This window comes from Phyllostomus discolor, chromosome 8 (genome assembly GCF_004126475.2).
Source record: "Phyllostomus discolor isolate MPI-MPIP mPhyDis1 chromosome 8, mPhyDis1.pri.v3, whole genome shotgun sequence".
NCBI lineage: Eukaryota > Metazoa > Chordata > Mammalia > Chiroptera > Phyllostomidae > Phyllostomus > Phyllostomus discolor.
In genome coordinates this window covers 28,808,250-28,823,524 of record NC_040910.2, presented here as the reverse complement: position 1 = coordinate 28,823,524, position 15,275 = coordinate 28,808,250, and the positions used below count along the sequence as shown (strand labels likewise).

The window sequence follows — 15,275 nt, the reverse complement described above, 5'->3', positions numbered from 1 at the left end:
CTTTCCCCACTGTGTGCTCTTGGGCACCCTTATTAAAGGTCTGTTAACCAAATATCTGGGGAGTGATTTTTGGAGCCTCTATTCTGTTCCATTGATCTACTTGTCAGTCATGCTGGCACCATACTGTTTTAATCACATAGCTTTGTAGTGTTTTCTGAAACCAGGATATGTGATGCCTCCAGTTTTGTTCTTCTTTATCAAGATAAATTTGGCCATTCAAGATCTTTTGTAATTCCATATGAATGTAAAGATTTTTTTCTACTTCTGTAAAAAATACCATTGAGACTTTGTTAAGAATTGCACTGAATCTGTAGGTCAAGTTGGGAAGTGTTGACTTCATAACAGTATTAATTCTTCCAATCCGTGAGCATGGCATGTCTTTCCATCATCACGTCTGGTATAGTTTCTTTCATCAGAAATGTTTCACCTCCTTGATTAAGTTTATTTTTAAGTCTTTTATTCCTTTTGATGCTATTGTGAATGAGATTGCTTTAATTTCCTTTTCAGATACTTAGTGTCTAGAAACACCACTGATTTTTAAATGTTGAAATTGTATCCTGCAACTTTACTAATTTTGTTTATTAGTTTTAATATTGTAATGTGGTAGAACCATTAACAAAAGATTAGTAAAATGAAACTAGGGAGGTTTTATAAACCCTCACAATCAAGTGAGATTTATTCTTGGCATGCAATGTATTTTATATTGGTGCTTGCTCTCCAAATGTGTGACTAGATTTTTTAAATTATTCATAGCTCTAATGTCATTTGAAACCATGTTGCTGCTTAAAATTTGGTTTTGATTAAGTACTATGAAAACACATTTTTAGGAGTAAAAGTGATGGTTTTGTAAATGCAAGTAGAAACAAAAATGAATTTCACCTTCATTTCCTGGGTGAGGGAACAGAATGTTTACATTATTGGATAAATAAATAAATGTAGGATTCTATTGCAACATTCTTTGCCCTTCTTCAAAAATTTTAGTCTTTCAAGGAAAATATACATATTTTCAGAGGAAAAATATTTGGCTATTTGGTGCTCTTAATGATCTCCTTGGTGATTTAGGTGTTCCTCAAGGACCTCCCCGAGGATTTTGGTGCTGCTTTACATAAGTATAACATGACAGTTAAAAAGGATTTTGCCTCCTTTCTACTAATTGTTTCCAAATTGGCTGATATGAAACAGGAATATCAACTGCCATTGTCAAAAATAAGTAAGTATGTCTTATCTTCATTGTGAAACAATTTAAAGCGTGTATAATTTTACCTAAGAATAGCGTACCCCAGAAGAAGAAGAGACTCCTGAAAATATCAGTCTGCCTTAAAATAAGGGGATTCCTTCTTGCTTTCCAAATAAATAAACTATTAGAAGCTAAAAGGGCAATGGGGAATGAAAGTCAATAGTCATTTATAAGCCATCTTGATGAAAGGTTGGTTTTGGGTCAAACCTGGAAAATGGAGTAAGGGCATATATGAAATGAAGAGAAACTAGAGACTATTCTGTCACTTTTTTCCTTACGAGGAAATATGCAGAGTGTTCATGAAGATCAACTCTCAGCAGATACCTGGCTCCAAACTGTGGATCTGCTACTTATTAGCAGTGAATCCTTGGACAAATTGTTGTGGAAAATCCACCCACACGCGGGGAGATAACGAAGCACAAACTTTATTACCCGGGGGCCCAGAGGGGGTGGTTAACATCCAAATCCTCTGAGCCCCGATCCTCACTCTCCCAGGGTTTAAATAGTCCCGGGCTCCCTACCTACGTGGCGAAGCAAGGTTACAGAAGCTGAATGCGGAAGTTAGGTCCAGCTACCTTATATGGGAGACACAGGGAAAACGCAGGAGGAATTTGCAGAAGCTACAGAGCACAGGAGCTTATCATGGGAGTCTGTGTACGACCTTGAGTAACTGGCGGTTGCTTTGGTTACGACTTGTCTGCCTTTACAGTCCTGTGTGAAATTTTGCAAGTGTTACAGTTACAGAGCATAAGAAACTTTTGGAGTTTTCTTTTCCTGCCACAAAATGACTCCATATTCATTCCTCAATTTTCTCAACAGGTACATGAATAAGAGAATCACATTATCTATTTGGTTTGAGTGAGATTAAGATAATTAAATTAACATGTGTGAATATCTTAAAACTGTGCCTAGCACATAGACACACACTGTTAAAACTTTGCTATTGTTTTTCATAAGCTGTTGCATGGAACTCTTCCAGGGGAAAGTAAAGAGGGAAGACGTTACTGGGATAAAGGGAAAGGGTTGAACTGTGGGCAGTAATTTTCTGGTTGCATCATACCCTAATGTCCTCAATCGAAAAAAGTCAAGGAAGTGGAGCTTGTAGCTTCCCGGCCCCTATTAAAGTGGGAAGCAACATGAATGAAAGCAGAGAATACCAGTGCAGCACCGTAAGCATCCCAGAGGAGACTAGGAGTGTGTGAATACCTTACCTCCATTACATTAGAGCCAGTTTGGAACGCATGAGCCAGTGCTTTGTAAGAGCCAGGAATGCAAAAAATATTTCTTCTCATATGCCATTTCCAAACCCACTGATGGTGGCTACTGGGAACACCCCATCTAGAAAGATTCTGAGGCCAAGTCTGAGTTTGGTGGGAGAAAAAGTACCAAGGTAATAGCAATAATTCTGTGTTAAAGGAGCTTAGAATTTAAATTTAGTGTTTTATTACCTGTTGATCAAGGCAAATGAAATAGAAAACAAAAATTTGTAATATTGATGATGATATTAGTAGCTAACATTTATTGAATAAATTCTGTGCCAAGATGTGCTATTTGCTTCATGTGACATATCTTACCCAGTCTTCATCATGGTGTTGGCCCTGGAAAGCTGCCTGGTCTAGCGCAGGTACACCAGGCTTAATAACTGGGCTAGTTTTTAAAACGAATCTTTCCCAACCTGCCATGGCCAGGCTTCACGGGTCAAGAATGTGAAGACTCCCAACTCGTGTCTCACTTGATGAGCTGCAAGGAAGGCAGAAGAGCTATTTCTCCATTTGTTTGTCTCTCTGGGAACTCTGATGGTGATTTGCTTCAACTAGAAACTTCAGACCATGTAAGTTGAAAATGCGGTTTATAAATAAAAAGTCTTTAAGGAAAAAAAATAGATTTATACTTCCAGGCAGCTTAGAAAGGACTTCAAATTTCCCAAAGTGAAAAATAAAACCTAGGTGCATCAACAGAGATATATCCAGGAAATGGTGCTCTTGGAGCCAGTATGATTTGTTTCTCAGTATTGGCCTGAGGGACCCTGCTGTACTGTATAAAACTTCCAGGGCCACGGCTTTTCTTCCACCTTGAAGACTTGAGGGAACATTGACACAGTTTGCAGTGGAAAGAACACCCAAGACTATCTTCAGGCTTCCCCAGTATCCCTACAGGTGCTGTAGCAGTATACTCTGGACCACTGATGTTCAAAATGGAGTATGAAGAATTTCACACAGTTGGTATATGCTGACTAATTCATTTGACCATTAGAATAAACTTTCAGAAATTTAATTTATATCTCAATACAAACTTTGAGAGAGAAAATAAGTTTTTCTACATTTGATACACATAGTAATATTGAATATAAAACTGTAATTGAATGGTGAAATAAAAAAATAAAGGAAGTGATGTTCAAGGCAAAAAGAACAAAAAATAAAACAAATCAAAGTGGAGGCCACTGCTCCAGATCCTGTGTGAAGCTCTATGTGGATAGCTCTGTAGAGATTTACCCCATCTGAATAGTCTTATTTATAATAAACTGCCTTTGAAAAATATAGATTTCTAGCACAGAAATAATAAAGGTGTGTACTTCAGCTTAGAAGACCAATAATTTTATGGAGGTCTGTTTTTTTTTTTGTATTTTATTTGTATGACCACAATTATTTACATAAGGGAATTTGGAACATTTTTCTTTTATATTGAAACAAGATATTGATTATTAATTATAATTTCCCCTTCTCTCTAGCATATGATTAATTCAAATTATGGACATTATGTACCATTCACTTTTGTTTCCTTTCCATGTACAAGTTTCGGCATGGCTTTTGAAGAGATGGTGATACAGTTATAGTAGGATATAATGTCTGTATTTTACTGCCCTATAATCACTATGAATTAACACTGACTTTAGGGTGCAGGGTATGAAGTGACTCAGACTCATAGGTGTTATTGATGATGTGCTAGAGAGGAGAGGGTGCGTCTGTCTCCTCTGTTTTGAAGCTTCTTGCACTTGTGCATGTTTCCAGAGTATTGCTTGTGGTAACATGCTCCTAGCCTTACCCCACTCACTCTATACAAATTTGCTTTACTAGTGTAAGTTATAAGTCATTAAACATATTTTGCTTCTTTTGTTTGTTCCATTTTAGTATAATACTAAATATGCATGCATACATATCTTTATTTTTTTAAAGATTTATTTATTTATTTTTAGACAGAGGGGAAGGGAGGGAGAAAGAGAGGGAGAGAAACATCAATGTGTGATTGCCTCTCTAGCGCCCCCCACTGGGGACCTGGTCCACAATCCAGGCATGTGCCCTGACTGGGGATTGAGCCAGCGACCCTTTGGTTCACAGACTGGCACTCAGTCCACTGAGCCACACCAACCAGGGCACCTATCTTTAAATGGCATACAGATAAGTTAGAAGGCATAAAACTAATAAGAACTTACGTGCTCCTCCTCTATTTCATTCAATTGTCTTGCCTCTTTTCCCCGTGACAGCAACTATCCTAAACTTTGTGGTTTTATTTATCTTTTACCAATGTTAGATTCCAAAATCACATTTTATTTTTGCTGCTTTTGAATTTTATAAAAGTGAAGAAATACTGTGGTCTCCTGGAAGTTGCTCTTTTATGCCCAACACTATGCCTCTATGACTCATTCATGTTGTGATGTGAAACTTTGTTTTATTTTTACTACTTCATTATATTGCATAATATGAAAGGGAAAAAACCTGTCGATCTCTTCTCCTGTTAATTAGCATTTTTGTTTGTTTCTAGTCTTTGTTATTCATGGGGCTGCTGTGAACACCTGGTACACGTGTGCAATAGTTGCCTTTGAGTATAAATTACCTGGATTTTTAGGGTCAAAATGATTTTTTGGATCATAATGGAATATAAATATTACAAGAAATGTTAGTAATAGTGATTTTCTATCTACTGCCCAGTCATTTTAGAAAATAGTTGCACCAATTTATACTCCATATAAATTGCACCATAAATTGCACAAAACTATGCACCATTTTAGAAAATAGTTGCACAATTTATAGTTGCAACATACTAGTATTCCTATTTTGGCTCTGCCAAATATAGTTCTCAAGAAAAGAGCAGACATGGAAAACTACTCATTGGTTTTCTTTCTTTTCTTATTTTCCTTCCTTTCTTCTCTCCTTCCTCCCCTTCCTTTTTATTCTGGTAACTGGATTATACAAATTGTTAGCATTGTTGAGAAAAGTACTAACTCCCTGATACTGTGTTTATGAAGATATTTCCTATACCAATTAGGATAGTGATAAAATTTTAAATCAGCTTTCGCTTCCTAGTGAGTCTAGCCATATTCTAAGCTGGATGGTTGAAGCCGCCATCAGCGTGCTTACTGTGAGGCAATGATGTCCTCAGGTGGAGCCACGCCATTCTCTGGGCTGGCTTAGGGTGGCACTGCCCAGTGTGTATGAACGCCGTTCTCTTCCCTTACCAAAAGAGTGTGCTTTAAACATATGGGTTAAAGGAGGAAACTGAAAAGCACAATGTAAGGAATTATAAACTTTCTTTATGCAGAACACCAAATTAAGAAAAAATTGTATTTCCTCAGGTCATTCTGCGCACAGTTGGTATCAGTCACGCTCAGGCTCCTTTGCTTTGGCCACAGAGGTATGATAGCCAAGGAAGAAGAATGCCACTCAATGCCTATGCACTTGACTTCTATAAACACGGTTCCCTGCTGGGATTAGTCCAGGACAACAGGTATGTTTCATTTGCCCCCATATGTATTGCTTGCTACCTCTATTTCAATCTCCATATCCACATCCATGTCTATGCCTTTCATCTCTGTCTCTCTTTCTATATCTGTGTTCATCTCCATCTCTATGTTGATTTCTAGCTCTCTCTTTCTCAAATTCATTTCACCTAGGAAATTTTAGGCAAAAGCCTTTTTGCAATTTCAAGTATGAGTTAATCATGCTAATCATACTGGAATTTTTATTCTTATAGACTAATGGCAAGAGAAAAAAACAATTTCTTTGTTGTTTTTGTTTGTGGCTTACCAGAAAAAATCTTGGGACTTAGGCTGACTCCCTTGGCATAAAGATATACTCTAAAGGTATATTTGCACATACTCACAGGTATATTTTCATTTATTAAGTATCCTATTTATTCATTATTAAATATTTTAAAACTGAGTAATAATAACAAACAATGCCATGCTCTCCATTATCGGAGAGAACTATATAGAAAGCATATAATTCACACATTTGAGGACTGAAAAAACAATTGTTTTAGCCCTTTGGCCGGGAAGCCATTTTTAAAAATAATCAGCAGGAATAAGTCCTCTTTGATTTATTGGCCTGGGCACAGAACACAGAGGTGTGGGGAGGGGCATTCCATCACTCCAATCAGGAATTCAGTGTGCATTTGACATAAAATTGGAACCGTCCTTATCGAATTAAAGTATTTATAACTTCTGACACTTTAGAAATTTCCATCTTTTGGAAAATATGACTCATTATTGTGAGTAAAACTTTGTGATATTAGTAAATAATTTATTGGACTCTTCTCTCTGATTCTCTGGCTCTCATTCACTGTCTTGAGCTTTACTTTCTTACTAGGGTTTTGTCCACACATGGTCAGCCTCTGGTGTGCTTTGATTATCTGTGGCTGTGATCCTTGTGACTCAAATGCACAGTTATCACTTCCACAGATTAAATCATCATCTGGGAGTCTGTGGCAGAAACGATTCTGGTAAATGCGTCTTTACAGACAAAAGTAATCTATTATTATTGACAAATCTAGCATTTCAATTATGAAATCAGTTCTTTAATATTTTCACACCATTAATTTTCCAAACATTGTTTTGTTTAGGATGAATGAAAGTGAAGCTTATCGGTTGTTGAAAGATTTTTCACTCACCGTTAAATCTATCAGGTATGTTCTATATTTTAAATACTAACTCTGAGCTTTCCAACAAATTTAGTGGTCAGTTAAAAAATGTCGAGCTCATGCTTAAAGAAGTCATTGAGCCTCCGATCTGCATACAACTTCTGTACTTTATGAATGTTCATTTTTCTGTCACTTACTTTAAAAAATGTATACCTACATATAATTTGCCGTGACTCCCTCCATTATGTTTTTTTTTTTTAAATCAGGTCATTTTATTTCTTTTATCTGAGATGAATCAGACACGTTTGGGCTTTTTATATGGAGAAGGAAACTTTTAGGATGGTGGAACAGAGGGAGCTGCTCTAGATTGAGTAATCCTTAAGTGTATAGAGTTATCCAAGTTATAGCCTCCAGAGAATTCCGAGAAACTTCAGAGACTTTGGAGCTGTCTGAAAAGCTGAGCCTAGGAAAATCACTTAATCATTCATTTTTATAAAAGTATTGAAGTGTTATTGGTTTGAGGTATAGTATAAACATTTGAGATACGGAGAATTATTAAATGAATTCCTGCTTTAAGCAAACCTTACTGTTTTGAGAGGAAACTGACTTGCAGATATTACAAAGGTAGTAAGTGCTAGGCTGGTGGATCAAAGATGACCTATTTTTTTCTTGAATTCAGAAAAGGATTCTCCAATGAAATATTTTTTTGATGAATTCTTAAAGGATGGGGCAGAGGGAATAGTGTTTTCAAAGGACAGAAGTGCAAAAGGGCCTGATGGGTGGAGCGCAGGCCGCAAAGACAGTGTCTTGGCGTGTAGAATGTGGGGTAGTGATAGGGATGCGGAGGTGCTGAGTTGCTTAAAGCAGCATCAAAGGCAATTTGGATGTATATTGGAAAGGGTCTTTGTTGTCATACCACGGAGTTTGAGCTCACAATTTTGAGTAGTGTGTAGACAGTGCATGCGAACGAGTGTGATGCGTGTCTGTGGTGTGTGCATGACAGAGTATGTGTGTTATGATTTATGTGTCTGGTGGAGATGCAAAGGCTGTCACAGCCATGCAGGTGGGAGGGGTGGGGTTCTGAAGTAAGGAAAGAGAAGTAATGTTAAAGAAGTGACATACTTATGAGATAGTGGAATCTAAAAAAAAAAAAACCAAATAAATGTACAAACAAAGGCAGACTCATAGAAAGAGAGATCAAGCTAACAGTTGTCATTGGAGAGCGAGGCAGGGGGTGGGTGACAGAGGCGAAAGGGAGTGCTGTCAGCAGTGGGGCGTAAGTCTGCAGAGTGACAGCTGATTGCTAGACAGGCTGGTGATCACACTGTAAGGAATGTAAATGTTAACTAACTCTGTTGTACACCTGAGACTCATATAATACTGTATTCCAGCTTTACTTAAGTAAAGTAAAAATAAAAATTAAACAATTCAAAGAAATTGTCAACACATTTCATGCCTTTGGTGAAGAGGCCAAGGTTTCTATTTGAGGTACATGGGAAACATAGGTGTGCCGATGAGATGTGGGGACTGACAACCACAAATAGTGTGTCATAACATCTGTGGGCTATCCTTCAGGAGAAAAATGTTCCGTAGTCATAATTATGTCTGTGACGAGGAGGAAATGCGAAGTTGTGAACAGAGATCTGGTCATTCATTTTGGTAGGTCAGTGAAGACACTAGGAAGAAGACTGGAAGTCTAGGGGATTTAAGGTAGATACGATGATAGAAGGCTGATGAAAGTCAGATCTTGGTTGTTTTCAGTCCTTGATCAGCCCAGCGGCAGCGTTCATTTTTGAATTTCCTCTCTCCTTTCTTGTCACCTGTATTTTAGTTTCTTATTGCTACTGTAACAAATTGTTGTACCACAAACTTGGCGGTGTAAAACTATACCAACTGATTCTTACAAGTTTGGAGGCCAGAAGTTCAAAATGGGCCTCACTGAGCTAAAATCAGAGTGTTGGCAGGCTTGCCTTCCTTTCTGGAGACTTTGGAAGAATCTCTTTTCCTATTTATTCCAGCTTCTAGAGGCTGCTGGCATACTTCCATCGTGGCCCCTTTCTAGGTCCAAAGTCAGCATTGGTGGGTGGAGTCTCACCTTGCATCACTCTGAGATAATTTTCTTCTGCCTCCCTCTTCTACTAATCAGGACCTTTGAGACTTAAGGATCTTGGGCCTATCGAGATAATCCAGGGTAATACCCCTGTGTCGAGGTCAGCTGATTATTAGCAACCTCAGTTCTCCTTTGCCACGTAACCTAACATATTCCCAAATTTCTGGGCATATCTTTGGAGGGTCATTATTGTGTATACCATGCCATGTTTTCTTTATTTTTCTTAGACATCTATATAAAAGCAGGAGTATTTTGCTCTTCATAGAGGTAATTGCCTGTGGATTTCAGTATATACTGGACACAGTAGCAGAAAAAACCCACAAAATGACTTCATGGGAAATTGGGGTAGAAAAGAAGGAAAATTTTGGTGGCTGCTATTGAAGGGAGGAGGGATCAGGTTACATGGAGTTTGATGGCTCTAACATCCTCTTAGTAATGGACATGGGCCACAGTAATAGACTGGGAGTTGTCTTGTTATCTTTGTTTTTTTTGTACACAGTTTTTTAAAATAAATATTTGTTATTATTTGATGTGAACTCTGGCCAGTGGTGTCCTCAGTGTTGTGGATGTGACGAACAAAATCACATGGACTGCAGAAGTCCTGTGGCGAAAAGGGACGGCATGGCCACGGCATGGCCACTCTCTGAAAGAGAGAGAATGCCCCGACCCCTGCCTGGACAGGCTTTTATTGCTTTTCTGGGAGATTACATCAAGGAAGGTCCTCATTCATTATGCTCAGGTTTGCTTTAAGTGAATACATTTTACAGATAACCAAGAAAAGAATGTTGCAAATGCAAGGGAATGATATAAGTGATTGATCTGGTTATATTTTGTCCTTGGAACGGCTTAGCACAGACTTTAAAGAGTTACTTCAAAGATAAACATTAGCTAAAGGGCCACAAACCTTTGGAAAACAATTTCATTTCATGCTTGGACCCTTATCAGAAAGCTGAAGACATTCTTAGCAACGCAGGTTTCACGGGATCTTATGCATTCTTTCTTAGGCCAGATCCCCAGGGAACAACCTGTTCCTGCCCAGGGCCACACCCACCTCCTGCATCGTTTCAGGCTTAAGTCAGGCAGGGGAAGTAAGGCAGCCATGAGATTAGGAGACTACTTAATGACGGAATGAGGACTCAGGCTATGTCAAAGCTGAGGGGCAAGGGTCAATCAATCCGTTTTTCTGTAACCCCCCCAAGGCCTTCCCTGAGGGCCCCTTCATGACTACGCCTGTCTTAGGTCATCTCTTCCATGAGGGATCTTACCTGTCATTGGTTAACCAGTTATCTGCCCAGGGCCAAGCAGGGTAAAGTGAAAGGGGGTAGAGGCAGTGCACCTGCCAGGGAGATAAGCTTTATCTCCTTAGTGGCTTATGGTCAGCCTTAGCCATGGGGGTTTACAGCTTCTGAAAGCAGGCAGGGTGGTTCCCAACAATTATTCTTTATTTTTCTAACATTTCGTCTTCTAGTGAAATTTCCTTAATTTTGCCTACCTGGGGAAATCTCTTCTTATAATACTGATGACTCCTCTAAAACAGGTGTTTCATATGTATTTATTTTTATTTACAGTGTTTCTTTGTGGGAGCTATGTGAAAATGAAGAAGACAATGTGGTCCTGGCATTTAAACAACTGAGTGAAACCTTTTCTGGAAAACTTAAGAAAGTCTAAAAACAAAGTGTATTCAAACCACTTAAAGTATCTCCATGGGCATTTTTCAAGTCATATTTTATGATTCTCATCCCTTTTTTCAGAAATACATATGTGATGAGCCCTGGCTTGTGTAGCTCAGTGGATTGAGCGCAGACTGCAAACCAAAGGGTCCCTGGTATGATTCCAGTCAGGGCACATGCCTGGGTTGCAGCCCAGTGGGGGCCATGTGAGAGGCAACCACACATTGATCTCTCTCTCTCTCTCCCTCCCTCCCTTCCCCTCTCTAAAAATAAATAAATGAAATCTTAAAAAAATAAGAAATACGTATGTGGTTAGGTAGAATGAGCACTTTGGAACAAGAGTGGCTCCAAACCTGCCATGTTCTCTCAGGAGTTCCATTGTATGAATTATTTAATGTTTCTGAGTTTTCATTTCTTTGTATAGTTGAGTAACCATGCTTAGGTGGCAGCTAGCTTCAGATTGACTGAGAAAATACAGGGACTTTGTATGTGATAGAAAAACAATTTTTAATTTGTGAGACTTAACCAAATGTTACATTCAGAACATTTTTCACCTCAATGTCATCGTTTGTAAAGTATTTTCCTAAAGCTAAAATAAATGATAACAGTATCCTGAAGTTAAAATATATTCTCTCTAATTGACCTGAATGTGATGATGTAACTTAGATATATGGCCATTAAAACAGTATCTTCCATTGATCTTAAACTGCTAATTTAAAATTGTAAATGAGAGTTTTATTTATAAAATTCTCTGATATTTTAAAGTTAAATGTAGCTGATGATTTGGTTTGATTTTAATTGTAAAAAAGTGGTTTGAAAACTACAAAGAAATAAAGTGGGTGTAATCTACCTACCACTGGTCTCTTTATGTTAAATCTATGCATCTGTGAATCCATTTGCACACATATATGAATTTTATATAATATTTTATACATACATTTTACCCTTCAACAACATGGGCTTGAACTGTGTGGGTCCATTTACACGTGGATTTTTTCAATAAATATATTACAATATTTTAGAGACTTATGACAATTTGAAAAAACTCACAGATGAACCGCAGAGCTTAGAGTATCAAAAAATTAAGAAAAAATTAGGTGTGTCATGAATGCATAAAATATATGTAGATACTAGTCTATTTTATTGTTTACTACCATAAAATATGACAGAGCCAATCAAAGAAATTATGGAAAAGACTGTGGATATGGCAAAACAAATAAAAAAGGTGGTGATGGTGGTGAAGGGTTTCAAGATATGGATCTTCGAGAAATTCAAGAGCTAAAGACACCGCCCTGGAGGAGTTAACAGAAGACAACTTGCAGTAGATGAGTGCTTCTGAGCCCGGGCCAGGCGATGAGGAAGAAGATGTGGAAGAAGCAGGACCTGGGGGCAAAGTGACATTAGACAATCAGGCAGAAGGCTTCTGATTATTGAAGACTGCTTCGACTTCTTTTACAACACGGACCCTTCTGTGATGCAGACTAAACATTGCAGACTATACATTGTAACTAAAGCAAATGGTGGAAGAAAGATGTGTACTGTGTAGAAACATTTTGAGAGAAATGGGAAAGCAAAAAAAGTCCGACAGAAATTGAGATGTATTTCTATAAAGTTACACTGAGAGTATCTATCTGCCTCTTCTTCCACCTTCTCCTCTTTTGTGGCTGCCACCTGTGTGACAGCAAGACCAACATCTCCTCCTCCTGGTCCTCCTCAGCCTATACAATGCAAAGAAAACAGGATGGAGACCTTTGTGATGATCCACTTCCACTTGATGAATGGTGAATAATTAGGATGCTGTGTAGTTAATAAACTTATCTGTTTATTAGTTGTGTATGTGTGTGAGTGTCTTTGTGTAACAATAATAACTGTATGGCAAGAACTATACAAGACATTTTGGTGTCATCATCATCACCTAAGTATTCAGCGTGCAGAACATCCTCTACAAGGCTTCTGTGGAACTAGATAGGCTAACATAACATAACATAAGTGTAACATATTCTTAACATAAGTGTAATGTAATATTTAATATAAAATTAATGTGTTAGTTTTCTTACTGTTTTATTACTTTGCTTCCAAAGAATCATGTTATAGGTAGTACATCTCTCTTGTAACTGGAGAAACTGGGCATCACAGTTTCAGCCTATCATCACAGGTAAGTGGCTTTTAAAAAGTAACAGTGTTTCCAATAATAACAATCTCCTGACTCTTGCTTCCGCCTTTTTTATCTAATTCCATGCCCTTTCATCCTCCGGCTATTCCTAAGCTCTCACAACCACTAGCTGTTCTCATTTTTGTATTTTTTTTCATTGCAAGACCTATATAACTTGAATCATACAATATGTAGCCTTTAGATTACTGACTTTTTTCACTCAACTAATTCCTTTGAGAGCCATCCAAGTTGATGGCATTATCAATAGTACGTTCCTTGTTCTTGCTAAGTAGTTTCCATGGTATGGATGTGCCAGTTTGTTTAACCTTTCAACCCATTGAGGTAAGTAGATATTTTATTAAAGGAAGGGCATACTAAGGACTAGTTAGAATTTTACCTTTGGCATGTGCTGAGTACTTTATAGAAAGTATTTCTTTTAATTCTTACAGTAAACTTTGGAGATAGATGTAACTATTGTTGCATTGTGTTGATGTAGAAATCTAGATTCAGAGCAATTAGACAACTTGTTAAAGATCATGCAGCTAGGGAGTAGAAAGCTCACTTATTTGATGAGTTTAAACTTAATCTGGCTTGAAAAGGCACCCTCTTAACTGCCATACTATACTTTTATCTGACAATAATAACAATCAATCTTTATTGGTAACTTACAATTTTCTAGGCACTATGCTAAATGTCTTACAGGTAATATATATCGTGTACTTTGTAAAGCATCCCTGTGAGATAAATATACACAAATATAATACAATGCTTTTTAGGAAAACAGAAAAGGTAGCAATTATATCTGCTAAGAGTTATTGAGGAAAGACATTACATAGAGTCAGACTTTTATTAAACACTTCATGGAGATCCACTGGAGGCAGCAAAGCATGTGGGTAAAATGTCCAAAGTTCTCTTCTGGAATGAAACTCTTAGCAGTTGTGTAGTAACTGCAATACAAAATAATACTGGAGACCCAGACCACTTGGGAGGCTCTTAAAATAGTCAAAGTCAGAGGTGATAAAATAAGGGCCTTAACAAAGTCAGGGGAGCTAGACATAGAAAGAAGGAATGAAGAAGAAAGGTGTCTAGGAGATACACTTGACAAGATCTAAAGTGGGTTCAACATAGGTCTGGGAGGAGAAGAGGTAGGTTTCTCATTTGAATGGAAGATGGATGCCATTAAACTATGAAAAATATATCGGGGCAAACATTTGAGGAGCAGAAGATAATGACTTTAATTGGGGCATGTTTACATTAGTTACCTTATTAACATTTCTGGTAGGTAGCTTGAAAGATGGGATCTAAGGTTTAGGAAGATATTCAAGCTAAAGATAAAAATTAGGAACACAACAGTCATCAGTGAATATTTAATATTTGGAGGTACAGAGGCAATTTCTATACTTAAAACTCCATGACATTTTCTCAATGACAAAATCCTTGGGATGCTATTTAAGACCTCTACAGTCTGGCATTCATTTGTCTTTCAAGATGTATTGCCCACTTTTTGTTAATGTTATATCTTTAATAATCTGGCCAAAATAAACCAATGTACAGAGTGCACTCCAAAGGGAAGTTTACATTTTCCTCTTTCTAAACCAATTATTTGGCTCTGAATTTCCCCCTAGTTGCTCTACCTAAGTCGCAGCCATGCTATAAAACCCACCTCAAATATCATTATCTCTGTGCAGCTTTCCTGCCAGATAATCTCACAGAAAGGGAAAACATACAAGCAACCCTCCCAGTATTCTCCAACTCCAAATCTTCACCAATGAACTCAAGACTTAATCAGTATAATGAGCTACACTCAAACTTCAATGAAGTGTCACAATATTTTCTGTAGACTGAGAGAGCAAAGCCCTTAAACTGTGATACGGTCTAAATGCTAGAAACCAAACTAAAAAGAGGGGCAGTGCATTAGAGATAATGGGCAGACAACCTATCAAAAGAGGCCTTCAGGAAGGAAGGTGGTTAGAGTTAGGCCTTAAGTTCTGTGGAGGGAGCAGTGTTTGTGGGCTCTTCCCACTGTTGCAGACTTGAATCCCCTCATTCTGATTGTATTCTCATGATGGAAACTAACATTCAGTCAGCGCTGACCACAGATATTTTTACATTATAATGAAAAACATGTATTTTATTGAGTGTCTCTAGTGCTATATGCTTTATAATTTTATAATAAAAGAATGACAGTGGTAAGGACACATCTAATAACAAATCAGAGGCCGCATAAAGTCCTCGGACTAGCTGGTCACCAGG

The 15,275-nt window shown here is 37.7% G+C and overlaps 1 protein-coding gene across 3 annotated transcripts in view; it reads left to right on the top strand.

The window, feature by feature from the left end:
* LOC114503592 (probable ATP-dependent RNA helicase DDX60) overlaps positions 1-12,693 on the top strand; it is a 100,408-nt gene extending 87,715 nt beyond the window's left edge. For 2 of the 3 annotated variants that reach the window (XM_036031984.1, XM_028521250.2), the window contains exons 34-38: positions 1,063-1,210; positions 2,926-3,068; positions 5,808-5,959; positions 7,073-7,135; positions 10,769-12,693. In XM_036031984.1, coding sequence (XP_035887877.1) covers positions 1,063-1,210; positions 2,926-3,068; positions 5,808-5,959; positions 7,073-7,135; positions 10,769-10,868 — 606 coding nt within the window. In that variant the 3' untranslated portion in view covers positions 10,869-12,693. Of the gene's footprint in view, positions 1-1,062; positions 1,211-2,925; positions 3,069-5,807; positions 5,960-7,072; positions 7,136-8,705; positions 9,795-10,768 lie in introns of those variants that run through there. The other variant, XM_036031985.1, reaches the window with a different exon arrangement.
* Positions 12,694-15,275: the final 2,582 nt, after the last annotated feature.